The sequence below is a fragment of the Agelaius tricolor genome, unplaced genomic scaffold (assembly GCF_023055355.1).
Source record: "Agelaius tricolor isolate 1412-34295 unplaced genomic scaffold, bAgeTri1.0.p SCAF_1, whole genome shotgun sequence".
Lineage (NCBI taxonomy): Eukaryota > Metazoa > Chordata > Aves > Passeriformes > Icteridae > Agelaius > Agelaius tricolor.
In genome coordinates this window covers 91,908,289-91,936,081 of record NW_027269261.1, presented here as the reverse complement: position 1 = coordinate 91,936,081, position 27,793 = coordinate 91,908,289, and the positions used below count along the sequence as shown (strand labels likewise).

The 27,793-nt window shown below is 42.3% G+C and overlaps 1 protein-coding gene across 1 annotated transcript; it reads right to left on the bottom strand.

Moving 5' to 3' along the window:
• Positions 1-490: 490 nt before the first annotated feature.
• Positions 491-24,534, bottom strand: TBX18 (T-box transcription factor 18). Its single transcript, XM_071443682.1, has 8 exons — positions 23,727-24,534; positions 22,757-22,940; positions 21,145-21,246; positions 17,972-18,143; positions 11,470-11,637; positions 10,206-10,270; positions 6,532-6,626; positions 491-4,006 (listed from the first exon to the last, which is right to left on the bottom strand). The coding sequence occupies exons 1-8, from the start codon at positions 24,430-24,432 to the stop codon at positions 3,282-3,284; spliced, it is 2,217 nt and encodes a 738-aa protein (XP_071299783.1). The 5' UTR covers positions 24,433-24,534; the 3' UTR covers positions 491-3,281.
• Positions 24,535-27,793: the final 3,259 nt, after the last annotated feature.

Genomic DNA, 27,793 nt, shown 5'->3' with positions numbered 1-27,793 from the left:
TTTGCATTTAGAACTAGCAGAACCAAAGGGCAATTACCAATGAAATACAGAGAGAGAAAAAGCTCAGAGTACCAAGCTCCTGCTCAAGAAACTGGTCATGTGGTAGTGCTAACTTCTCAGATCCAGTTGATACAGGGCAGCTGAACTGGTCTTGGCATCTGGGATAACATGGGCTGTGAGAAGTACCAAAGTTCCATCACTGGCTAAAGATCCTGGCAAGCAGCTCAGTCCCTTTTCCCCACAAAAAACCTCACAGCTCTGCTTTCAGCCCACTATCTCCTTATACACAGCATTTATTGGGACGATTCTTTTGCATAGAAATAACATGAGAGGTTCAACTGCAGGTGGTTAAAGAATTGTGGACTTGTTGGGCTTGATGTATTAAGTCTCTGAAATTCAGAACTTACCTTTGAGTCACTGCCTTTGGTTTGAAGCTGTAGTGAAAAAAATAGGCCCAAGCCTCTCAGTTTTCCAAATGTAGTAAAAAGTGTTTGAATACACACTTTAATATATTTTCTGTGGCACTTTTGTAAAATACAGATATATAATTATAGATATAATGCATATATAGCATTTACTGTATCGATAAAAAGCTAGTCTTTTCACAATGACAAACCAGTATTTACAATATTATTCAAATTTTAAGGAACAAATAAAACAATATTGTGTGGTTATATGATAAGAATAATTTGAGGAAAAATAAGAGACCAGTTCTAAGAAATTACCAGACAATAAAGTACATAGGCTTGACAGGAGCACCACTATGGAACATCCATGCACAACCCTTTTTTTTTTCTCTCCTTATAGGAACATGCATGATTTAGCTCTTCCACATTTCTACCTAGTCACAGCTCTTAAGTTGATATGGCTATTTATGTTTTTTCAAGTATGGATTAGTTGTACCATCTTTCCATTCAAGTGTTTTTCCAACTGCAAAATTTGGAAGTTTTTCCTAGATCAGGAATAACTATACACAAGTTACTTCTTAATTTAAACCAATAGAGCTATGACAATTTGCATAGCTGAAAATTTTCTTATCATCTTCTACACACCTTAGAACCATTTCACAAACCAATAGCATGAGTTTGAACAGCAATTTTAGCATTGCAGGTCTTTTCTAGGAAGTTTGCATCAAAGGACACTGCACTGCCAAGACCAGCAACAGAGCTGAAGTACATGAATTTACTTTTTTATTCTCATATATTAACACCATCCAGCCATTCATCTGTAACATACTGTCCACAGCACAGTAAATGTAAAGATGATCTTCATCTTCAATGTACTGTCACCCCTTCCTCAGAGGAAGAGAAGTGCTATCATCACATTTTTCAGAAGAAAAAAATCTGATAGAGACTGAGTGAACTTAGGTTTACTCAGAAAGGTCACTTAGAAAGTTTAAGACAGCAAAGAAGCAGGCCCACATCACCTAAATTGCATCATCTTCTCTTTCTAACTTTGAAAAAGAACTTTATATGTATCTTTAACAGAAACAAATACATAACCAATAGAAATGAAGCATTCTTCAGGCACAGGCTTAAAGATTGCTGTTCTATTCCCAGATAAGAGGAGGTAGCAAGAGAGCTGTTTCTGCATATATTATTTCCATCCCACTGAAGAAATATTAGCTGAAATGAGTCTTTTTTGAAGTGAGAGTGGGTAAGCCCACTATTTGCCTGAAAAGATGTAAGAATGCGTGAGACACATAAAAATTCACCTTCACCAAAAAAATCCAACAAACATAAACCTGAACGACCTTAATCTCCTTTAATGCTGACTGGGGAAGCGTTTTCAAGCACATCTGTACCCACCTTAGAATGCCTTTACATCACCTGCACAGTATAAATTAGGATTGGCATACTGTTGGAGATGACCTGTTCTGTCAAGCACTAAAATTTGTTTTCCAACCCCTGTGGCTCAGCTCTGACAGATGGGCAGCTGAGAGGCAGCTGTTGCAGAAGGACTGATACACACCTGGGCTGTGCAGGTGCAGATGAGGGCAGAAATTTCACCATGGTGTCTCCCTGTGTCCTTGGGACTTTGGAGAAGTCTGGTCAGGAGCAGATGGTGATCTACATTCTTACAAGTGCCATTTAGAAACCAGGGGTGGGAATGAAAGAAACTTCTCCTATTCCAAGACAAAACCAGAGCAACAGGAAGGCAGCTATGACAACGTTCTGCTTCCAGAAACACTTTTGGGCAAACTGGCTCATCTACCTACTTGATACAGGTGATGCATTTTTGAAATACTGAGGATGCAGGACCTATTGCCCTTATTAAAAAAAAAAAACAAAAAACAAAAAACAAAAACAACCAAGCAAACACAAAAGAAAAAAACCAAACCCAAAACATGTCACACAAACAAAACAGGTAAAACCAATAACGGAATTTTTCATCCTGCTCACTTCTTTTTTTTTTTTCCTAAATCAAACTGAATTTTCCTTTAAAAAAGTAAAAATACAAAAACAAAGATACATTAGAATATTCTACTGTCCAGTAAATGTCTTATAGGCAATATTTATGGAGGAAAAATATGCATCAAGCCCTACCTTTGACAAAAATTAAGCACCCCAACATTAATTTCATACAAAGGAATGCTGCTTCTAGTGCTGTTGACTTGAATTATTCCTATCACCACAATTTGAATATTCATTATTTGTCCTCAAATATATAACCATAAATCTAGACTGATGCTGAAAAAAACAAATTCTAGTGAGAATGATGTGCCATTGATAAGCTAAAACCAGCATATCATGAGAAGGCAAACTAATCTTTCCATTTACTTTGTAGGCTGGATACTTGATGCTTAGCACTAAGAAGTCCAAATAACCTTTGTATCCCTTATAACAGAAGAAACTTGTAAAATGCCTTTGGTGCATCAGCTTATTGTATGAATGTTTTAAAGAAACTCGCTAGTACTATAGAAAATATAAGTGGGCTTTTTTGTGTTGTTTAATACTCCAAGTGTCACTTCATTCTTTAAAGGGGTTAGAACAGAGGAGGGGGAAAGGGGAGGAAGTCTTACTTAATTTGTTGCATATGTCCCAACGTGTTATACAACTAAGTGTATTATACCAGAAAACTAAAGCAGTCTGCACTGTAGCAAACTCTGTGTAACTCAAAATAGAAGAATAATCTGGCCAGAAGCAAGTCAAAATTTCAGTGAAACTTCCTCTCATATTATATATACACACACTTTACAAGCTACATCGAGTGTCCTTTCATATTCCAAAAGAAATACATTGCAGACACCAAACATACTGTACTTTTACTTAAAGGCTTCATCAAACCATATGTGCAGACACTTGAGAAGACGAGAGTGTCAAGCTTCCTAGGGTCCTAGAGTCAAAGAAATTCTGCTGCCCCCCACTGCTAAGTAAGTGCACTCCTTCCATGGGGGGCAACATCTGCCGATCCGTCATGGTTCCACTTGGCGAGGACCCCAAGAAACTTCCTTGGGAAGAAACGATTTTCTCAGGACTGGCAGCCAGTTTAGGGGATGTGGAAAAGTTATATCCATAGAGCGCACAGGGACTGTGCAGTCTAAACGTGTTGTAGGAGCCTTGGTGGGTCTGGTTAGTGGTAAAGGCATTGCTGGATGGGGAAGGCATGATGTACTGGAGCTGTGGAGACATCCCTGAAATCTGCATGGATAAGCCAGTCTGCGGGCAGCTGAAGGCATCCCCGTCACTGCCACTCATGGACATATTCACAGTTGTGCTACTGGACACGCCGACGTAGGAGGGAGTCCTTGGGGCAGCGAAGGTCTCGCCGCCCTGGTTGGTGAGCCGGTTGTAGGTCTCAGCCAGGGAAGTGCTGTATCTGTTCAGGGCCAGGCCCGAGCGCGCACAAGCGGTGTAGTCAGCTGGAGCAAGGGTGCACAGCTGGCTAGTGTTGGGGCTGAGGTGGAAGGCTGGAGAGGAGCAAGGGGAGCCTGGTAAAAGGTGAGGGTGGGTAGATGGCACTCCACTGCCAGATCCCTGGAGTAAAGTAGAGGAACCTGCATTTCCTGGAAGAGAATATTACAGTGTGAGAAGCACATTGGGAAAGGTCCACTTCCTAGGTGAAAGATCAAGACCTTTGTCTTTTATAATAACCCTTGAGATGAAATCCAACTCATATTAATTAAAAACTTGTACAGACATGTGCAGGAAAATGTGTGAGTGAATCACATGCATGTTTCTAAAGAAACAACTTGACCAAGAAAGAGAATTTAAGTTATGTTTTTACAACCATCGCTCAGTAATTAGGGCTCCTGTCCAAAAGGTTAACTGCTTCTTATATGACATGGAAGAAAATTTCATGGCAGTTAAGACTTAGCCAAGTGAGTACCCTATCACAGGAAGCCTTCTTAAAAATTATGATTTTTGGCTTGTCTCTGCTCTTGCTACAGTGCAGAAGGTGTTTCAGTGCCTGTCACTGTCTGAGCACCAGCTGAGGAACAAGCTCCTTTGCTCAGAGACGCTCACAGATAACAGCTTTGGGAAAATTCCCAACTTCAGAACAAAAAAACTTCTGACTTCAAACCAAAAAAATTCTGAGAACAACCAAAAAATTCAGAACAACTTCAGGAAAAGTGTGAGCTGAACACTGCCCATAGCTGCTTCAGCTCTTGAATGGATAGGTTTGCAGCAAACTGTTTGCAAATTGTTCATTTACTGATATCAGAACTTTATATTACAAATACCAGCGCTGAATGCTCCTGAAAGCACACTGCTTGCCACAGGTGAAGTCTTTTCTCAGGACTAAAAGTTTCTCAGCTGCAAGGAAGATTTCCTTTTCTTAAAAGATTGCATCTTCCTGAAAACTGAGCATGGAAAAATTAACTGGGGCCTTTTACAGTCTCCCATGCAGAAGACACTAACAAGGAAGACCTCCTGTTTATGAATCACATTAACAATCCGACAGCTTGTTGCTGCAAAGAGAGAAGTTCTGTCAGTAAGTTAACAGATTATCATAATAGGTGAGCTAGTAAAAAGAAATATACATTATTAAAGAACACTGCCTGCTGCTGCTTCTCTGTGAACAGGACACCACAATCACAAGGCATCATTAGGCACTACCACATTACAGAAATGATAAGACACATTTTTCTTTTAATCTCTTTTAATTCTTTTAAGTGCCCATCCCCTACCTGAAGATGGGCACTTTCAGTGTTAACAACCAGGACAAATTTCTAATGGGGTCTTTCACAAAGTCTCTATGTCCAAGGTATAGATGACTAAAGATTTTGCAAGTTTCCATTCCCAGAATATCAAGGACTTCAACAATCTTCTTAACCTCGGACACCAGCAGAAAAGGAAGCAAGAATCTCACGGTGGCAGCAGTTCCCCTGCTCCCAAACAATGCTCCTACACACAAACAGCCAATAAAGCTGCTCTGTCTCCTAAATGGATTAACTGCATCATCAGTTGCCTTTCAGTCTTACACAGTCTGACAAGGTATTTCAGGTCTCATTCTGTCTTCTCATTAAAGGCCTTTTTGATGAGACCATCCCTCACCCCCATGCTATGCCCAAAACTCTGACAACAACCATCCAATGTGTCTATGATTTGGCACAAACCTTCCTTTTAGTTCCCCACATCAAGGACTGATACACAAGATTTCTCAAAGGAGTGAACCAAAATGCTGACAAAAGTGATTTCTCTGAATTTCTCTAAGTTCTGGGTTTTTGCTCTGAAGATGTTTAACAACTTTTCAATCAATACATTATCAAGAAACCAGACTGGATGTTTGTCAATTTGGTAGCAGAAAATGCAAAGAATTGGGAGCAATACATCTGATTTAGCTGGGAAAAGGCCAAGAGGTTTTCTATGTGCATTGGAGTATACTCAGGAAATAAAAAAAGTCAGAAAAGAGTACAGAGATTCCGCTCTCTGTCCAAATGGGCCATTTAAATATTTTTCTCATTCAAGACACTACCTGCACAATGGGGAAAGTGGAAACAAAGAGGTTTCCAACAAAGAGCGAGGAGCAGAAAAAAGCAAAACTGAGAGGTGATCCATTTCTTTAAGCTCTAGGATGCCGATAAAGTTTGTTGGCCCATTTACTAAACAATTTTCAGGTCTTTAAGAATCCAGAAGGGGTTCTAAGAAGAAAACAAATTAAGCTTCTTCCTATTTACTCATTACTTAAGAGAACATTTCTTCTCTTTTTTTTTTCCTTGAAAGCACAAGTAATTCCTACACTGCAGTTTGCATGTGTACAACAGAAGTCATCTGTAAGTGATCTCTACGTTTTGTGTCCAGCCAGAGCATAACACTAAGGAGTAGGCTACTCAATCCTTTAATAACTAGCATTCTTCTCCACATGTGATCTGATTTTTCTTTGCAATCTAACATTTTTATTCCCATGGTGGTTGAGTTAGCATTAGTTTTCTAACTTAGAATAACTGATGAGAGGGGATGGCTCTACTGTGGTTAGTTGGTTGTTTTTGCCTTGTGAGTGACACACTTACCTAAACTTTCATAAGGTATGATGGGCAAAGTTTCATCTTTCGTTTTTGTTTTGAAAGAACACAAAGACACTCGTTACCTTGTTTGGGTATCCCAGGTATGTCTTCAAATGTAAGTGTCCTCAGAGAAGGTCTCCAGAAGGCATAAGACTCTACCAGAGCTTCCAGTCCCATTCTATTTAGAACAAAAGAAGCATGGTGTCATGAAAACAAGCTGTATTTTGCCACACGTCTCTGAATACTCCACCTCAGAAACATATAAACATTTCAGGATTATTTTCAAGTTGAATTTACTTTTTAGAAAAGAGCCTTACAGCCCGTCCATGAGACCACAGGGACCTGCAACCACTGGGCTGCACAAAGTGCTTTCCAATTCCACAGGCCTGGCTCTCTATTTCAATATTTTTGGCCTTTTGGGAGGGCTGTTTGAGTGAGAAGATTTAGCTAAAATTATTTTAAGTGTTTTGCTAGTATATTTCTTAAAGAGATCATCCCTCTGGCAGTTTTTAAGTGCCAGAGGGATGATCTGCTATTTCTTCCTAGAATAAAGGTGATCCACTGGCAACTTCTATTAAAACAGGATTCCCAGTCATTACTGATGAGCTGGAAAATCGCACTTGGAACTAAGCAAGGCAAGGATGTACAGCTATTTTTCTACCAAAATCATGTGTAAAAAAAAATGTTGTTTTGCTAAGCAAAATACCTTTAGAAACTAAAAGTTTTCATTCATTTTCTTGCAACAGTGTCCTGAGAAATCAGAACTGTGTAGACAATGGTGTCAGACACTGTTCAGAAAACTCTCTGCTTCCTGAAGATAAAGGCCCATTTGTTTTCTGACAATTATTTATGAATAATACACCTCAGAGGTACACAAACTTAGAGGTACAATTTTGGAGTTATTTTTGGCTGCTGGGCCCCAGAGGCCTGTTGAGTGTCAGCATCAGACACACACCAAATACAAGTGCTTGCCTTTGAGCAGCAGTATTTGTAAACTTGAATTATGCAACCCAGTCTGAAGCAACCGACATGTTCTGATACTACTCCTTCCAGCAGGAACACAAATGCCTGTCAGGAAACACTTATAAAGCGTTTATTAGCTGAACCTGGCCTAAAAAGATAGCCTTAATTTTCTGCAGTAATGGTGAATTTTTATTTCTAGTTAAAGTGGAGATAAAAGCCACCTCCTGGAGGAATGTAGCCAAGGCGATAATTTATACAAGATGCCTTTGAAAAATTTCCACATTTTATCAGCACCCTAATTTGTGCTATCAAATGCCCAAGTTTATTTAACAAAACAGTTATGTTTTTCCCCAAAGTATTTAAAGGGAGAAATTCTGGTCCTTTCCTGAGTAGAAGTTTTTATAGGGTCAAACTTAAGGCCCAACTGAAGAATGAAACTATTCTCAGCACCTAAATTCTGTCACACTTTGCAAATGCACTGGGAATGTTTTTAAAAGGTGAAGCTACTGATTTCTGTAAAATGGCCTGTGGGACTGAACAGGAATGACCTAGAAGGGCATATTTTTAATTAAACTGAATTACTGCATGCAGCAATGCAGAGTGAGACAGCTGCATAAAAACAATATTGAAAAGTTTGGTATAATTTAACCACAATATTTTTTTAAACTTGTTGCAGACTAAAATGCCTCAATGATAAACACACCAGCTAGAACAATGAGGATAACAGAACCTTAACATTTAATTTCGGTATTTAGTAGCAGAGCAAAATAATAATCCACTGAGTATACCAATAGAAATTTTCCCTGACAATTAAAATACTGAGCTGAATTGCCAAACATGCTTATCCAGAAATGCAGACTACAAAAGAAAACAGTGATAGCGACTTCAGTAAAACAATGTCAATTTGCAACAAACAAGAGTTTGCAGAGTCAATTCTGTAACGCGTGTGTTTGTAGATTAAAAGCACTCAGACCTCATCTAAAGGCTGCTCCAAAACATTTTAGAGATGCTGACTCTTCCTTCAGAACTTGCCTTCCTAATCCATTTCCATAAAAAATAACTTTCAATCAAAATACCTTGCTTTTTTTTCCAATGCCTGAACCAGACTATTCCTAGCAGCCAAACAAAAAACCCCTCTCTGGAGACACCCAGTCCCATAACTGTATTTGTGTGGTTGCAGATGCAGCACTATTACATCATCCTCAGGTAATTCCAGAGCTGTCCCACCACATTACAACCTGTTCAAAACTAATTTCTGAACAATTCTTTCCTTGCTGTCTAAAAGGATATCTTCTCTTGTTTCTTATGGAAGAAATTCTAAGTCCACCTAAATTTGCACTTTTCAGAGGATCAGGGTTTCGCACTTCTTAGGAGATTCCATAGTACTTATTTTATAGTTCTGCAAACAGCAAGCACAGCAGAGACACTGCCCAGGAGAGAGAGAGCTTTCAAACACGGCACGTATGGCAACCCTTCTTCTTCCTAAAGTACACACAGCATGTTTTGCTTCTCCAGTCACTGCATTTACCTGGAAGCTACTGTTCACTTCATTTCTAACCAGAAACCTAGAAAAGAGGGCAAAGCTCTATTTGTGTGAGTGGCCAGAACATGGATACTTATTTCTTGCTAGAAGACAAAATCTCAGACATACTAAAAAGAATAGAATTCATGTAAGTCTTTGCAACTACGTCATCCCTTCTATAAGTAGTCATTTTCCAAAAACTACTGTCATTTACTGTCCAGCTTCAGGTTTTATGTAACTTGGGTTTTATGTAAAACAGGCTTTAATGCTGTAACTTCTGCTAACAGAGAAGCTCAATAAAACAACTATCAAAAAGAAACTCTCTGATCATTCTTACCAGCACAGTTTGCTCCCTTCTCTGCAAGGCCTGGTCATAAATATAGCAGCTGCAGACACCAAACACAATGTGGTAGCTGGAACTGATGTATACTATACACCACAATGAAATACTGCTTGGTTTTTTTTTAGCTGAAATGGTTTAACATACAATTCAAAACAGGCTTAAGTAGCTTGCAATAAACAGTCATTGGATAAAATACCTCATTGGCACTGGCAGCCTGGACCAGACCTAAGTCTCCACTTTGCACTACACAGATTTCCCACTGCTATTTTGAAAGATTCATGGATCAAGAGAGAATAAGCAATTAATCAGTCCATCCACCACAGAAGAGGTGGAAACCAGGCTCAGTTCAAGGTCTTCTATAGCCTGCTAGAAAAGGTATTCACCTAGGAAGAGGATTTAAAACTCCTTAGACTAAACAGACACTTGAATACAGGTCTCCCACCTCCTAGGCAAGTGTACTAAACATAAGGTTACTGCACAAACCAGTTTCTCCCCCTTAATGAGGAAACAAGCCATTAACCCATCCTATGAGCCCCTTACTTGCAAGAGAACCTGAGCATGTAGTTTGACAATGGTATCTGCAACTTGTCTCCAGCCAGGAGAAAGAGGAGATTTCAAGCATAGCCTGAAATCACGGACCTGAATATGCATTAAGTCCATTTGCAGCCTCCATGGTGTGTCACTGCTTCCACTGAAAGGAAACTTGAGCACATGAGTCAAGCCAAGTGCCAGTCTGTTCCTGACCTAGATGGTCAGAGGTGTAGCAATGGCAATTCACCACAGAGAACATTGCTGGGAAGTCTCAGTGGTCCCTCAAGGAGTCTGAGTTCTCAAATTAGTTTTTCTGTAAGTGCAGGTGTTGGCTTTGAACAGCCTTCACAAGCTGATTCTGTCAGCAGGAAGAAGCCCAGCTCCTCCCCAACACCTACCTGTTACGGCCCGAATCTCTAAAGCCTTTGGCGAATGGGTTCCTATCAATCTTCAGACGAGTGATCTGTGAATATTAATAAGAAAAATTATTGCCTGTAAACTCAGATAAGTAGCACAGAAAACAGCTCTCCTGACAGAAAAAAAGCTGACAGAGGAAATATCTTCATATTTGAATGGTTTAAGATTGCTGTCCTGAAACATAGCAAAATAAGGACCAATCTTCTGATCATTATTTTTGCACATCCCTGGAGATGCTAATAGGTATTTAAAGCTGTCAAATGGCATTAGGAATTACTGAGAAAAAACTTCAGGCAAATGTCATTCTTCATTTAAGAGAGTTCACTGTCTAACTGCAATAAAATTTAAATTAAATTTTATTTCTGTACTGGTCAAGAGGGGAATGTGAAAAGAGAGATTATCTCTAGGTTATTATCCTCCATGGAAAAAAAAACCCAAACCAAACCAATCTACCAAAAACCCAGCAAAACACACCACATCCCAAATAACTGTAAATTATTTTAATAAATGGGAAAATCACCAAAAACTTATATTTCAGTATTTACATAGCTCTCCTGTTCCTCTCTCTGTGAAGTTATCAATGAGTATTTCAAAATTTAAAAAAACACAGCTGCAATAATTTATATGGAAGTAATAAAATGTCACAATAATAACTATGTATGCTGAAACTTAAACGAGAGGTAGAAAGAGCTGAGTGATACAACCTGCAGTTCACTTTTGACTTTGAATCCATGTGGACCCAGATAAATTGTCCTTAATAATATAGGCTGAATGCAGTTAATAAAAACAACTACAACTTTCTTCAGAACTCAGCTTCTCTGTTAAGGTCCTGGGAGTATTAAAAGCACTGGAGTCAGGAACAGAAGTGCTTTAAAAAGTCTAAAAAGTCTTTAAAAAGTCTAACATATCCACATTTAAAGGTACAGAAACACCTTTAAAAACTAGACTGCTCTTTGCCTTGTTCTTCAATACTGTGTTTATAATCAAGACACCATTAAGCATGCTAATTGGACTGTGTGATCTTCATAATAAGAAAGATTTTTTTTTACATGCAGCATCTCTGAAGGCTCACCTATGGCCTCCAGGCACTGCAGCAATACTAACAGTGAAAACTACTTGTAGCAAAAAATTGATAGTTCTATTTTCATAAGTGATATAATGACAGCGTCTACTTTTCTCCTATCTCTTACATCTCTGGTCTGCTCTGAAAAGCCCGTAAAGTGCTAACCAGAAAGCCTGAATTACCTGTTGATTTTGGTATGCTGTGACAGTAGTGAAGACTGTCTCAGGGAAGGAGAAGGCTTTCACCCCCTCTCCCGAGGGGATGGGCTTGACAGGGGACAGATCATCGCCGCAGTCTTTTCGGATGACGTGGACACGAGGCTGATATTTATGCATAGAGTGAAGGATAATCTATGCAGTCATGCAAGGAAAAAGATAACATTTGTTAGAAAGGACACCCTGCTGTTTCAGGACTAATAGCTTTTTGGAACAGGTTATGGTATGTGTTTACCATGCCACTTACTGGAAATCAAATGTTTTCCTTAACCTCTGAAGGTTCTTGTTACAGTAGTCTAATCCCTGTGCATTTATGTTATTACCAACCCTAAGCTTTTAAAAATTACGACTCAGGAGCTCCAAATTCAGAGATTGGCTTATTTGAAACTGGCTCAAAAAAAGGAAAAAAAAAGAAACCCAAAAAACAAAAACAGAATTCAGGAATGAAGTCTAGGTCCCACAAGAATTATGAAAGTTTTGTCACTTTTTTCCACTGAAGTCTGGATTTGACCTAACAGGATTAACAGCAGCAGAATTTTGCCTTTTGTTTTTGGAATCTTCAGGATGTACTACTAGACCAATTTTTTTCCTTATAGCCCAAAGGCTGGAAACAAATCTTGGTTGGAACACAAGCTGAGACTCTCACACTCTGAAGAAGCATAAAATTAAGAGTAAAATGATAACAAAATCCAAAACTCTAAAGTGTTAATAGCAATCAATCCATAAAACAGACAGTGAATTTCAATTAAAAAACCCTCCCAGCATACAAAAAACTGAATCAAAAATAAATCATAAAAGAGGAGTGGATGCATACTGCATAAATTAAACACACAGACACCTCTTGGTACTTTACCTCAATTTTAAAGGAGATTTAAAATACAGAATTTTTCCTCTATTTTACGCCACTTCAGCTAACCACTATTAAAATAAAAAATTTCAAGAAAAAAAAATTGAAGTTCAGCTATTATTGTTGGAAGACCTAAGAAATTAGTAACTTGATAAATAAATAGTCCTATGGCTATTGGCCTGTGGAACCACTAATCAACATTCTGGGGAAGCTTTTTAATTTCCTGCTCTGTGAGTAGGCTCAGAATGTGCGTGTGCTCAAGCACTCAACAGAGCCCCTATGTCAGACACCATGGAAGCTCATTCACCCAAATTATATAGAGGACATTACATTTGTTTGGATAAACTAGAGTTTGGCTAGTTTAATACACTTGGTCCTGGCCAGATTACATGACCCTGTTTTGGTAAGGCCAGTTTCTGGATAATCAGGGGTTTTATTAGCCCTTAAGTAAGGTTTTGACAATGACATCACAGGCTCCAATTAATTTGCTCAGGGAGTGCCCTATAGATGTTCTCATAGGAAGTCTTTTTCAAGTTTCTGAACAGAGCAAGATTTTTTATTGTGCAGAAGTGTTTTCTCTTTTACAACACTCCTTTCAGTTCTCCAATGGCAAAGATCTACAAAATGAAAATGCAGAGAGGACAGCACATTCCTCACCCTGTTTCCCTCTGAACACCCAGTGGTACCAGGGGAGATGCTGGTGCAACAGAAAAAGAAATTATCAAGAAAAGATGTTGCACAGTTCAAATCCACTGCAATTCTGTGCCTTGCCATTTGTCTGGGTGCCACTGAGCATGCCATGTTCTCTCCCACATGGATTACTTCACCCCATCAGCTCTGTGGTGCAAACCACTGCTGGCTCACACATCAGTGATAACCCTGGCAGCTACAAAGAGATCTGCTCACACATCAGAACAAATGATATCAAAGCAGCACATGGATGAACACCTCCCACTGCTTATCTGGGTGGCTATTACAGCTAAACTGATCCATGTCATCTCCTCGGAACAAGCTGTCTGGCCTCTGTCCTGTACTGAAATTTCCTGTGCTGACATGCTGTTTTGGCAGTTAGCAACTCCATAGCAATATCTTTTTTTCTTGATTTTGTACCATGTCTTCTAACAATGGGATCTTTGTTCATGATCTGAAGGACTCCAAACTCTAAATAATGCATAACTGCAAAGCCCTTGTGAATTAAAATGCAACATATGAAGAAAGGACATAAAAGGAGAGAGAGATGCAACATCTCCACTCCAAAAACAATCTAGCTCTATTATTCAAAGCATCACCTAAAGCTACTGTGAAGAAAAAGCTAAGGGAAAGGAGATTTTGGCATTTCATTTCACGGGGCTTTCACATTTAAAAGCACCAATGGGATGTAACAGTTTATCTGCAGTAACAGCAACTTTCCCTTCATGCCCTTAAAATCCAACACCAAAAAACCCCAATCGGAAATCTCGCTGTGTTCCCAAATATGAACTGGCATTACATTCAACTCACAGCTGAAGAGCCTGCCTCTCTTCACAAAGTCCTCACAGAACAAGATGAAAACACTTCATGCGGGAATAAACCTCTCACAAAAAGTAAAATTAAACTTTGGCCACAGCAGCTGTCAAGAAATCATGATCAGACAGACGACACTGCAGCAGGGAATCCACAGGTAGAAGGCAGAGCAAAGGCCACGAGAACACCTGCAGCCACACAAAGCTGGGATTACCTTTGCAATGGCTTTTGAGAGCTGCTGCCACGATGAGGCCTCAGAGCTGACCCTGAGCATGAGCACCACCATGGCACAACCATCTCAGCCAGAACAAACGAGAGCCAGAAACTCCTTCACAGGGGAGACACCACCAATCCTCCAGCCACTTGGCTGTGCCAAGACTACACGGTCACCTCCCCACTACCGACACAGTCCTTGCTGCTGTTTTTGCCAAAAATCCTTTATCCTCCCTCCAAAGCACAGGCACTCAGGCTGTCTGCAGTTAGGGAAGTGTGTGGGGCTGAGGAGTACAGATTCCCTCTGTACTAAGACGAAAACTGCAAGTGCAAATACTAATGTTTCACAGCTTTTCATTGTGACAAGAACATATAAGTGCCCATTGACTGTAAGCAGAGCTCGCTACTTGGAGCCAAGTCTGGGCAGAGTTACAGTCCGCCTCTGCTTCCAGCCTCGCCCCACTTTCAAATGGGGAAAAAAACCCACCCCAACCACCAAGGAACAATTAACACACTAACAGCCTCATTTTCACTAAAAGTTAAAAGATGTTCCGCTGCATCAAAAAATACTCAGTTGAAAAGCATGGAAAATAGCATAAAAAATGTTGAGTTTTCCCCTCCACTGAAATTCAGTTTAAAAACTGCATTGAAATAGAAAAATTAGCCAGCTCTAACCAGCCGGAGGGAGAGACTGCTTTTACAATGAAGCACTCATTCCACAGATGAGAGAGGGATGAGAGGCATTAACAAACAGCATCCAGACCATGCACTTTTCAGTGACAACTGCAGAATCCAGGTTTACTTTTCCTTAGTATCACAACTTAGATGAAACACATAAAAACCATAGTGTGTGTCTTAATGACTCTATGGTATTTCCAAGGCAGGAAATTCACTCTGGAACTTCTTTTGAGATCAGAAACACACAAGGAAAACATGTCTGTACAAATTTTGCTTCATCTCCACAGACTACAAGTGGAACCCATGTATCAGAGAGTGTCCTGTGTGCAGATACGTATTTCAAAAACCTCTGAGCTCAGCAGCACTATAAAACTGCACAGTCACAAAGTCCCACTTGAAATGCTGATGAAAACAGCAGCAGGCAGCATGGAATCTGGAAAGTGCTTGAGCAGTGAGTCTCTTAGAGATGGCTGATCTCCTTTCACAGAATGTTAATCTCAGGGCAACACGATGCAAGGGGAATGAACTGCTGCCACCAGCTACTGCCACAACATAAAGACTGCATACAAATTCTACCTTAGTGCCTGTTTGCAAATACTCTCTCTATTCCCACTGACATGAACCACTTCCCTCAGAGATCTTGAGAGTTAATACTCTAGAATAGGTAAAAAGGCTCTAGACTGACATAATGCAAGCTCCCTACCTCAAAGCCTTCAAGATCAAAACCGACCCCCAGGACTTGAACACAATAACTCTGCAAAAGCCTACACCTCCAACAAGCACAGGAAGCATAAAGGAACAGGTTCAACAAGGATTAAATTGCCAGAAGCAGAAAGCAGGGAAAGCGTTCCCAAAGAACAGCAGCTAAAGGCCAATGCTGCTTGGTGGAAACCCCACTGAGGTTTCTCTGAACCCCTCTGCCTATGCATGAGAGGAAAAAACTACTTTCTAATAATATAAAATATACCCCATGTCCCATACAGGGGTGGGAGAGTCAGAACTTCTGATATAAGAGTAAATATTGGAGAGACTTTACAGCCTTGACTCCTAGCTCTTCTAATTCGCCATCCGTCCCCTGGTACCCTCCTGAGAAAAACGGTTTCTTCCTGCTTATGAGAAACAATTGGTTTTTTTATATTCATCACAAAATATGATTATTCGTTTTCCATTATTGCTAGAGGCATTCAGAGGCTACATAGCTTTTTCAATACAGCATTCCACACTACCATAACTTTAAAAGAAAAAATGTACCCATTGGAAGAGACACTTTTCTGCTTTCTGCTTTTGCCTTTTCTGGTAATTATGAATGACATGTTTGCAATTTTCCAGATTTGAGAAATATGAAATTATTTTACAGTCATCCTTCTTTTGTCCTTTTATTTTAATACTTAAATTTCCATTTTGGGGAGGAGGGGCACTGCCATAGCTCTGAATCAGTTCAATGTGTCTCAAGTCACTGTACTTGAGGTTTGCTTCACTCGTTTCCAAGCCAAAATACTTAACTAAAGACCAGAAAATTTATATCCCCCCGTATTACAAATAATGGTGTGCTGTGTATACTACACAGGTTTCAGTTCAGAATAAACACAAAGCTAAAATCTGGGATGGAAAAATAGAATAACATAATTCTCTGCATAGCTGAGATTTTATCACAGGGCAGTTTGCAACTGCAAGTGCACGGATGGACCACACAGTACCCGCAGATCGTCCCTCTGCACCCACTGAGTACAAAAGCCCGCTCACTGCTGGAAAAGCAACATTTTATCCATTTGCATCTTCTTCACTTTCAAATCCCTTACAACAGACTCAGGATTCAGGGAAAACAAGTCCCACTTGAGAGGAATCACAAATACACAAATGCTGGGGAAACTAAGGGAACTTCATGTGCTAACCTTAACTCAAATGGACACGGCCAAATAAGACTCCATAACCGTAATTCTGGAAAAAAGCAATATAAAACCTCTTTTGTACTATCCTAAGAAAAGCACTGCTAGCTTAAGGAAGAACAAAATAAAATAATAAAAATTATTGCACAAATGGAAGTCTTTTTATCCTTGTTATCACATTTGTTAGGTCAGCCATGCGCCTGTATTCCTGCCTCTGATCATTGCATTTCCAAACACAAATTAGGGGGAAAAATCTCAGACTATGTATTAGCAAAATACCTGGCTCAATGTCACAGAGCTACAACCATACTGAAAGATGAGTGTGGTATCTTTGTGCTCTGTGCCAGGTATATTTTCTTTCACTCCTTTCCTTGAAGGAGAAAGTATCCTGGTTAATAAATTGGGTTATGCTAAGGACAATGGAATCCACATCCTGTCTCAGAACTTTCCTCTAACATCTTAAAACTCTACAACTTGGAACTCGATGCTTCTTCTGAAAGGATGCCAACATTTGTCATTTATTACAGGGGTTTGTAAAATCAAAGACTTCACCCCGACTAAAAACAATCCTCATTTTTTAATTATTTCTTAAGGTGTCAAGTAAAACTATATCAGGGATTGCTGGAATGATACTGGCTTACATCTGTCATGTTTCAACAGTTTTCAAGAGAAAAGGAAATATTAACATAACACATTTTGTCACATTAGATAATGTCATAACTAAACAATTTAGAACTTGCAAACAGAACACTCATACTGCACACGTCTTCGCCAGCTTTTCCAGAAGTAATGAGCCTCAGCTGTGAAAGGGTCTTGCTTCATAAGGTATGCAATAAATCATCATCGGAGCAAACCCAGCTCCCATGTTATTCGTTTTGGACTGCAATTATTAACACCTCACGGGATTTCACACAAACATTTAGGTTAAGAAAATACTTAAGTGTATTTTTATTCATGTGAAGGTATTACACACTATTAATGTTTCTCCTAGCCACTTGTGAATTTAAGAGTCCTTTTCGATCGGAGGAGAAATTGCGAGTAACACGCTCGGTGGGAAATACTGAGAGCAATTCTGCCCCTCTGTATTAGGCAATTTAGCCTTGTAAAGTCTTACTTTGCAGAAGGAGTTCTCTATTTGAGGGGGGAGTAAAACAGCAGGCTCTAATAGGCAGTTAATTATCGGAGCAGAAAGTTAGAAGCTTTTAGATGTGGACAGTGAAGTTCCAAAACAACTCTGAAAAGTCAAGCCTATTTCTGGCACCCCGCAGCTGTACGTCAGAGCCTCTCAGGGCTGAGCAATGTGCCTACACATAATGCCACCGAAGAAAGAGCAAGTACTCACATGCCCTTGATCATCCAGCTCATTATTAGTAAGCTTCAGTTTGTCAAAGCTGATCACTTGTCTCATCCACGTCTCCCCTGAGGCGGGTGAATCAGGGTGAATATAAACACGAGGCGGCACCGGGGAGTCAGCATTGCCAGCCACCATCCACTTGGAGCTATGATAAACATACCTGTAAAAAGAAAACAAATACCTCTAACCACTAGCACCATAACAATCTATTAGACCCATTCAGCATGAATAAATTAGGGCCCATGCTTATAGCAAAAACCCATCAATTAACAAAACATGAAAAAGCACAATTTTGCATAAATAAAAAGAAATTTTGTTTGTTTGTTTGTTTCAAAACATAGTCCTGGCACCTGCAAAAATAAGGTTAAAATCCATGCTCTGACCTGACCTTGCTCTTCCTAAAATCAGTCACAGTCTCAACACTAGGTTTCAAAATGAGCTTTAAGCTGGTGTCGGTTCATTGACTCCTACAGCTCTGCTCTGAAAAGGCAACAGCAAATAAGGAAGAATCTGGTCCTTCTTTTATCAAATTGAGTAGTAATTCCATATCTGGAAGATTTATCATGTTGAGTCTAATATAAGACTCTATAAATAAAGTTATTGAAGGGAAAGAACATTATGATAGAGAAAAGCAATGAAATTATGAGAAACTATGCTCTTGATATTTCGGTAGACCATATTAATAGGCTTAGATGGTATTGCAAAAAGGTTAAAAAAATGAAAACATGGAGTCTGTATTTCATTTGATAGGCCAGTGCTGACAAGATGATTTTATAACAAAAATTGTGTCTGCTTTGGTTAAAAACCTATTTCGAAGGCAGGCACTTCACAAAGCAGTTTAAAAAGCATTAATTGAAAGTTATCTTTTTCAAGTACAGTAAAAACCCAGTAATTCAGCTGTATTTTTAAATGAAAACAAGAAAGACTTCATCAAATCATATATTTGCACAATTCAGTTCCTTATTAGAAAAAGACAAGCAACACAGTCAGAACAGAAAACAAAATGATCCAATGCAGGTATCGCTCCATACAATTCAGATCAAGCTGCATAGCTAAGATCTAGAATGGTGGAGAAATTCTCTCCTGCAGACAAATTCTCCACCCCAGATCACTCTTGTAACATTTTTCATTTATTTTATATTTCTTGATTTATACTAAATATATGCTTTTCCTAGAAAAGTAAATAAACTTATAAATGCACATACATAAAAAATTCAGTGATAAATACACATTTTGAGCTACAGCATAAGCTTCCAAATATTTATAAGGTCAAATTCTGCTGGAAGTCCAGACCTATATGTAATTTTCTTCATTTCCATTAGTTTTGCTATTTGCTCTGTCAGCAGTCTAAAGACTAGGCTCCATGTGACTGCTGTCATTTCTATGAAATTTACAGATCTGCAAGACAGTGTGTGAAGCTGCACAAACAGCCAGAGTTGAAATAACAGACAGCAAAAAAAATCACAGAATAGAATGAGAAGAGGCACCAAGTAAAACATGTCAAACATTAACATTTAGTGGAAAGCTTAAAGGCATGAATACATGATAAAAACTAATACATACTAATACATGAATAAAAAAAAATTCTAATTTGCCAACTGAGAAAATACCGCCCTTCCTACTACTCTCATTAAGTTACTTCAGTTATCTGGGCACCATGTAGCACACTGTGAAGACAGTGTAGGTCAGTATGACTGTAATTATTTTAAATGAAATGAGGTTTAAACAATTCATACTCAGTATAACCGCTTGTAATTTTTAGTAGTAATATTTTAATAAATTTGGAATTATTACCTTGGTTTTTCTATGGATTTATGAATTGTTCAGACCTTCTAGGAATTATACATTTAGATAATTGTTAAGCAAATGCGCACATGCAACACAAAGGAAAGAAAAAAAAGCTTCCATTTGAACTGCACTGCACTGGTACAAGGAAAAAGAAGCTTTTTTTCCTTCTATGGCAGACACAGGAAATACTCCCCTGACTGTATATGTTGAGCATCGTCAGCCCTGGTATCTGGTGCCCCTTGTTGAAAAACTCAAAATCAAAAATGGTCCTAAGAAAGGTCTTATACGCCACACAAGAAAATGACAAAATAGCAGTCAATGAGGTAAGTACAGGAAAAACACAGGAAGGCATTTGCTTAGGAAACAAGGCAGCATTCCTGCAGAACCAACCTTTTAATCATGGTCTGAAATATTCCTAGTTCTAGAATTAAATCTGCAGTGGTTTTCCCTACATTACGCTAAGTATAGGTTAAAGCAATCAAACCTGCAATTGGTAAAGACCTGATCCTGTCTCCTCTGAGCTACTCTGGCCAGGCTTCCCCCCGGCTACTCAGGAGCACGGGATTGCATCTGGAAAGCAAGACCTTGGAAACGGCTTCAACTCACAACAGCAGCTGCTGCGGGCCCACTTTTGCAAACGTTTCCACAGAACAAGTGGCTTCTGCAGAGCCTAACCAGCTCCCTCGAAACACAACTACCCTCAAAACACAACTACCCTCGAAACAGTGAGAGCTTCAGCACAAAATTACTACTCCTAAATGTTCAAAGAACAACCTCTTTTGTTCCTCACATCATTCTCCAGACAATAATGCCATTAATTCTTTAAATAACAGTAATTAGAAACATTACCTTTTTTAGTTTAAGCAACCAAATATCTCACTTTTTAAATTAAATTCTATAAGCTATTTGAAGCATGACTTACTTATTAAGTCACATCACATAGCTTGTAAGTTATTTAAATCAGATTTCCATGCTATTAATGTTATCAGTTAATGGTAATACCATTTGGCACTAAAAAAATGTACATTTTCATATTTATTGGTTAATAGGAAATAATCCCTACTGTCAGGAGGAGGAATAAAATATTATAACATTTCCTGACTGCACTAGAACTGCACTCTGAAAGCCAAACTTGAGCATCTGCCTGCAGTACATACACAGTGTGAGGCAAATGCAGCATAAAGAGCTTCAACACAAATTTTAGTTGCCTTTGGTACAATATGGTCTTCTAAAATACACTGGGATGAAAATAAGAACCTTCAAGGAGAGTTAAACATGATCTTCTGCTAATTTATGTTGTGTTAATACTTTCTTCCAACAGCCAAGCACCCTATGGCTTACATCATATGTTTTTTGCCTTAAAGTCACCATACCTGTATCTTTTGTTATCCACTGGCACAATATCCATAGCAATGTAATACTGCTGATGTGGGTCTAAACCTGAGATCTTCACTCTCATTGCAGGAAACATCCGCCTGAACATTGGAAAGAGAGAGGTCATTTTTAATATGAAACAGACTCGGGAATGGTTGTTTAGGAAAAGTAACCGCTTCGTGGGATTTTTCTCGTTCTTCTTTTTAGCCTACAGAGTCCTTTTGGACGATTATAGTTACATAGCCATGAAATGGCCCATTCGATATGTCAAAACAGATTTCTAAAGTGCATTTACTCGAACAATGCTTTGTATGTTTGGGGATACGCTTTGGGAGTACAGCTATTACCACATCATTTCAACTTTATTGTTAGACAGTAAATCATTTGGGTTTGAGACTTTACTTTAGCAGTACACACATTTAAAACCCATTTGAGATATTAGTAAGAAATATATTCCTGGAGATGTGCAAACACCACCTCCACCCAGGAAGCCCAAGGCTTACAGAAAGGCAAATTGCCATTAAGGTTCAAGTGACGCCAGAAAAATGGTGTATCATTGCTGTAGCAGCGAATTAGAAAGCTAAATCTACGGTGATACAATTGTAACACCGCAAGGATGCAGTTATAAAAGCCAATGTGCCATGCTCTAACCCAACAATATGGTCTTTATTGACACGGGACTTCCTGTCTGCAACTTACTAAAGGTGAAGTGCGAGAGCTACTCTGTCTTTGAAAGGTATAGTAAAACGTCTTTATTGAAAGCAGGTTCTTTATTTGAACCTACGAGCAAATTTCTGAAAAAAAAAAATAAATAAAACAAAAACGACGAAGAACCAAACGTTCAAGATTTAGATCCTTCTGTGGAGAAACGGATTAATTAACCAATGAGGTGGTTTGAACATAAAACTGCCCTTAGCTCTTAGCTCGGCATGCTTTTTATCAGAAAATTTCATTCTTGAAGCACTGAAAAAAAAAAGTCCTAACTGCACGCTAGTAAGATACTCTTCTGCATTTTATAAACCTGAAAGTTATTCCAGTTTACTCAGTATTTGCTGTTGTGATAAAAAATATTAAAAAACAATCCATTAAAAGTAGTTATTGGAAACAAAAATCGTATTCCGCCATTTCTGAATAAGCAGGAGGGTAAAAACCTGACTATGGCTAACTAGTTTTTGCTGTTATTTCAGTGCACCTGTAAGATAAAACAGAAATTCCCCGACTGGACTCTCTTAAGACAAATGCAGCTTTGTGCTGTTTAAGACTGCGTTTCAATCATTAATAAAGCCTCTCTGAAAATGCAGACGGTAGCATATGGATTCAATAAAATATGTTTTTGTAATTTCTAATAAGTTCAAATACTTTTATACTTCCCAGGTTTTTACCATGTGTATCCCCTGGAAAGGGGAAAAGCTTCCCCCCAGAAGGGCACGGCGCTCCCAGACCTCGCCCTAATGAACAGGAAACCCGAAACGCCACATGCTCCCGTGCCCATCTAACATTATCGCCATCTACCTGCCTCGTAAATCTGGAGGGTTCCCCCGCTTTGGGCCCGCTTTGATGTGCCCGCCCGCCCCGGGAGCGCGCGGGTGGCGGCCCCGCCGTGCCCGTTACCTTCCCGCCTTGGTGATGATCATCTCGGTGCCGATCTCGTGGAAGCGCTTCCAGAGCTCGGCGCCCTGCAGATCCACGCGCGGCGCCTGCGGCGTGGGCAGCGGCGAGCCGGGCCGGGAGCCCTTGGGGGAGCCGCTGGGGGAGGCGGGCGGGGAGCCCGCCAGGAATCCCTCCTCGCAGCCGCCTGCGGAGAGAGCGGAGGAGCGATAGCGGCCGCGGCAGCTCCGACTTCGCCATCGGGGTGTCCCTCAGCCCCGGCCGAGCGGCCAGACCGGCGGCAGCGACGGCCTGCCCGGGCCGGCCCGGGCCGCAGCCTCGGCTCCGGGGAAGGGGGAACCCGGGCGCCGGGACCGCGGCAGCACGGCCGGGCTGCCAGGGAGCAGCTGCCCCCATCGCCACCACGCCGTGCCTGGGCCAGGGCGGGCGAAGCCCGTCCGGGGTGCGAGGACGGCGACGCATTTCGTTTGGCTACGGGCTTCTGCTCCGCAGCGTGAAACTGCATATAGAAAATTACACACACACATATATGTAGGTGCTGTGTGTGTGTCTATGTGTATACATACAATTACAAATATATATATATATATGTGTGTGTGTGCGTGTGTGTGTATATATGCACACATAATTATATTCATCGTTGCATACGCACTTTCAGCAGCACACATACACATATGTGTCATATAAGCTTTTGCCTTTCCTCGGAAACAGGGCTCGGGACAGCCCCCCGCCGTCGCTCCACCGCGCCGCGGCACCGACAGCCCCGCCGGCAGCCGCCCTGCCCGTGCCGGCGGCCGAGGGGCGCCGCGGATCTCACCGCCAGGCCAGCGAGAAGGGTGGTGGGTGCCCACGCAGCGTGGACAGACAGAAGGGATAGCGGGGAATGAAAGCGCCGGTCGCGGCGGGGAACGGGGATGCCGAGCCCAGCCGAGGAGCGGGGCCGGGGCAGCGGCGGGAGCGGGGCGGCACTCACCGGCGGCGGCGCGGGCGGCGCAGCCCAGGTCCATGTCACCGCAGGTCCTGCCGGCAGCGGCGGCGGCGGGAGAGCTCTTGGCGCAGCAGCCGCTGCCGCCTTCCTCCTCCGCCGCCTCGTCCTCGCCGCCCAGCTTCCTCCGCTTGGGCTGCCGCGGCGGTGGCTGCTGCTGCTGCTGCTGCTGCTTCTCGGCCCCGATGAGAGCCTCCACGGAGAAGGCGTGAGCCTTGAGGCTCATGGTGGTGCCTGGCGAGGACCGCCGCTTGTCGGCCATGCCCGCCACCCTAGAGCCCGAGCATCCAGGCGCCCCGCGGCCGCCGGCACCGGCACCCGCGCCCGGCCCGCCTCGCCGGCCGCCCTCCCGTCCTCCCGACCGCGCAGGCAAGGGGCTGGGGCTTTTCCTCGCCTTTCTTTTTAAATCCGAGTTATCAGCCAAGTTTTTTTTTTTTTTTTTTGGGAGGGGGGGATTGTTTTGGGGTTTTTTTAAGTGGAAAAAAAATTCTATTCCTTTCTGCAGATGCGTTCCTTCTCTTCCCCTCCTCCTCCTCCTCCTCCTCCTCCACGTTCTGCCCCGTCTGATGGGCCAGGCAGGGCTGACATGGGTAACAAACGCTCTGCGGACACAAATTAGGGCTTGTAATTGAAATTTGTTGCCTTGATCTGTCAGCACTTCCAGGCAGGAGACCTGTGGGAAGAACTCGCTCATTAGTGTCACTGCGGCGGCGGGGGCCGGGCGGAGCCGCGGGGCGGGGGCGGCGCGGCTCGGCCGCCCGCAGCCCAATCAGCGCCGCCCCGGCCCCGCCGCCCTTCCAGGGGGCCCCGCCGCCGCGGCCGGGGGAGCGCCCCGCCGACCCGCGCCCGCCTCCGCCCCGGCCCGGAGAGCCCCGCGCCCCCGGCCCGCGGCAGATGCACCCGCAATGAGCGCCAAAGGGACACCCCCGCCCCCAGCCCTACCTCCCCCCGAAACGCAGAGGGAAGGGGGGGCTCCCCGGGAGCGCGGCGTTTCGGCCGGGAAAACCGTTCGGACGTTAAAAAATGACGTTGTGCCCTGTTTTGCTGTAAGGAATTAGGAATTATTGCTGTTTCTGTGGCGCTTGGAGATTCATCTCGTTGTTATTCAAGCTCTGGCTGCAGTGAGGTTCCAGCGTAGCATCCACAACCTCCGCTAAACCCAACCCATTAGCGCTGAGGCTGCAATAAAACGAGATTTAAACCGAACCTTGTATGAACATCGAGGCATCTAGCCACAGAAACTTTAGTAATAATCATATTCAGGTGCATAAAATAGTCACAGGGAAAATCCTCTTTCGTATCTTTCCAGTGAGTAAAAACTACTGAAGTTTTGGAACCAGATATTCTTTTCTTTGCATATCCAGGGACATTAAAAAGCTAGTGAGATTTTTGTTGTGTTTTCTTTTTTATATATATATTTTTTTTTCCTTCTCTTGTTGGGACATTTTTCCCTTTTTTTCTTTTATCCTCAGAACTAAATGGAGTGACTTGCTCCCTTGAAAGAAACAGAATAGAAACCCTCCAGCTGTAAAAAGAAAATCAATGAGGAATATTTCACTGTTTAGAGGACTAGGATCTCAAACTCATTCTGCTTTGGGCAACGGAGAGAAGGAAATTCGTGATGTGGTTCGCCTGTGTCACAGTCTTGGAGGTCCTGTTCGGGCCGTCGAGTGGCACAGCTGAGATTTCTGATCGTAATCTGAAACGGAAATAGCTGCCATTTAGGAGACGTAACCGTTTCCACTATCGCGTTTTACCTACCCGTAAAATGCAAATTTATCGCTAATTTCAATAGCTGTTTCATCAGAGACTGTGAGGAATGGGCTGATTAATAAATATACCCTAGAGATAAATTATCCCTTCGAATAAGGTTATCAGCGTTAAAATTGTAAAAGTACTTTCCAGACGTGAAAAATTAGGTATGTGACAAAAATATAATTAATTAAAGAAAAAAAATAAAACAGAAACGAAACCGCCGTAGGAGCACTAACTCTTTCCACATTGGAAGAGATGGCAACTTGTCTGAGAAAAATTCGTCACTACGAAAAAAATTGCCCTGCAGTTGCTGCCGCTCTGAATTGATAGGAGAGCAGAAAATGCTTAATGCCTGTCACCGACGAACAGTGCTGTGGAGTTAGTTTATCTTTACATTAAATCTGGGACATATTAACTGCTCCGTGGTCTAAAGTCAGTCTGCTCTGCCTTTCCAGCCGTGATTGAATCTGAAGGAAATCAGATGTGGGGGAGTGATCGAAACGTGCTAAGATAGAGGATCTTGCAGGAGTTTAAACGCCGTCGCGGTGGAGATGAGATCGATAGAGGAGAGGAAGGAAGGAAATGGATGCTATCTGTCCGAGGGCGCTCCCGCAGCCTCCTTTCCCACCCGCCCATCTCCGACGGTACCTTCCGCCGCCCCGCTCCGCGCTCTCGCCGCCCGCGGCCGCCGGGCCACACACGCCACCGCCACCGGTGCCACGGCCCCGGCGAGGCCCGGGGAGCAGGTACCGACCTCCGCCGCCGCGGCCCGGGAGGGGCGCGGAGGAGCGCGAGAGGAGGAGGAGGAGGAGGAGGAGGGCGAGCTCCGCGGCGGCGCGGCCCGGGTGCGAGCGACGGGGGGCGCGGGGGCTTTAGGGCGAGGCTGAGCTACTGGAGAGACTGGGCCGGGCGCGGAGCGCGGGGCCGGCCCCGAGCGGCCGCCGGGACCTGCCGGCGTAGGGGCGACCCGCTCCGCTCCTCCGCCGGGCTCTCCGCGGCGCAGCTCCGGCGAGGGCGGCTGCGGCGCGCAGGCAGGGACGGGGACGGAGCCGCGGTGGTGCCGCGGAGGTCCCGCAGAAGCCTCTGGGCACGGGGTTGTCGATCCTGCCCGTTTTTTATTCTTTTCCCTCCCTCTAGAGCCAGCCGCCGCGCGTTCCCGCCGAGGAGACCCTGACCCCTTGCTCCGCACCGCTCCGCACCCCTCCGCGCCGCACAGCGGGGTGCGCGCAGCCTGCCCGCTCTACGGCGGATGGACAGATCGCTCGGATTGTTTTTATTTTTAGAGGAATGCCCCTTGTTGTTGATTTTTTTTTTACTCCTTCCTAGATTTCTGTAGGTTGCTATGTGGCATGTTGTTTTCATTTCTTGACTTTTTGAAATAACTACTTGGATTTAAATTTATCGAACAACCTGTTATCCATATGTCTGTCCGATTAATTTTTTATGGGATGATGAAAGAGAGAAGAATCTATATATATAGTGATCTGCTAATGGAATAATATATATATCCAAAACACCTTTCTGGGGTTACTTTTATTTCCGGACTTTAAAATGCAGTCTGGGTTTTTAGGCAATTGGTGAGGCAATGCTTATTGGATGTAGGAGAGTAACATATTTAGACTTCAGGGGAAAAAAAAATGTATCGTTTTCCACCAGAAAGATATTCTCCTGTCCTTCCTTCGAAAATCTTGAGGGGCATTTACAGGAAGGTTATGGCCATGTTCTGCCATTCACAGTGGGATTTTTGGAAATCTTTGCTAACATTGAAGCCGGACGCCACCAGAGAGTAAAATACCCACAGGGTCCTTTTCCCTTCAAAGACATGATTTTCTGTAACTACCCAGCAGGGATCCATAGAAGCGGTCACTAAGGAAAACATATTTATATCATTAGCCTCTTCTTCCCTCCACCCCCCCAAGTGAGCCTAATCGCTTCACCCTAAGGAGATGTGGCGTGTAAAACTGACAGCAAGGAGCTGACGGGGGCTAGTCAGTCAAACATTATCAACCCCAGAAAAAATTATAGTCGCAGATTAGAAAATAGTCTGTAAACCCTTTTTCTGTACATCCCAAGCGCACCTTCACCCTCGTCTCTCTCCCTTGCCCTGGCTTGCTGCTGAGCGTGTGTCGAGGGCCAATTAGCACTTTCAGCTCTTTTATAACGGGGTGAACAGCAAGCCTAGAGCGACTGTCCCAGCGACACAGATGACCCTCAATAGGGTTGAGAGAAGGTTAAGCATGGCTTAAATTTAAAAGAGGCAGGAAAGTTCCGTGGAGCCCTCACGTCCCTCTCCACCGGGG

What these genes read in the sequence shown, in the direction of transcription:
- TBX18 (XM_071443682.1), bottom strand. Translation starts at nt 24,432, where the DNA reads ATGAGCGAGTTCTTCCCACAGGTCTCCTGCCTGGAAGTGCTGACAGAT. An exon ending in AGCTGGATGATCAAGGGCAT is followed by an intron (nt 11,638 to 17,971) that starts GTGAGTACTTGC and finishes ATGACTGCATAG; the next exon opens with ATTATCCTTCACTCTATGCA. An exon ending in AGAGATTCGGGCCGTAACAG is followed by an intron (nt 6,627 to 10,205) that starts GTAGGTGTTGGG and finishes TGTTCTAAATAG; the next exon opens with AATGGGACTGGAAGCTCTGG.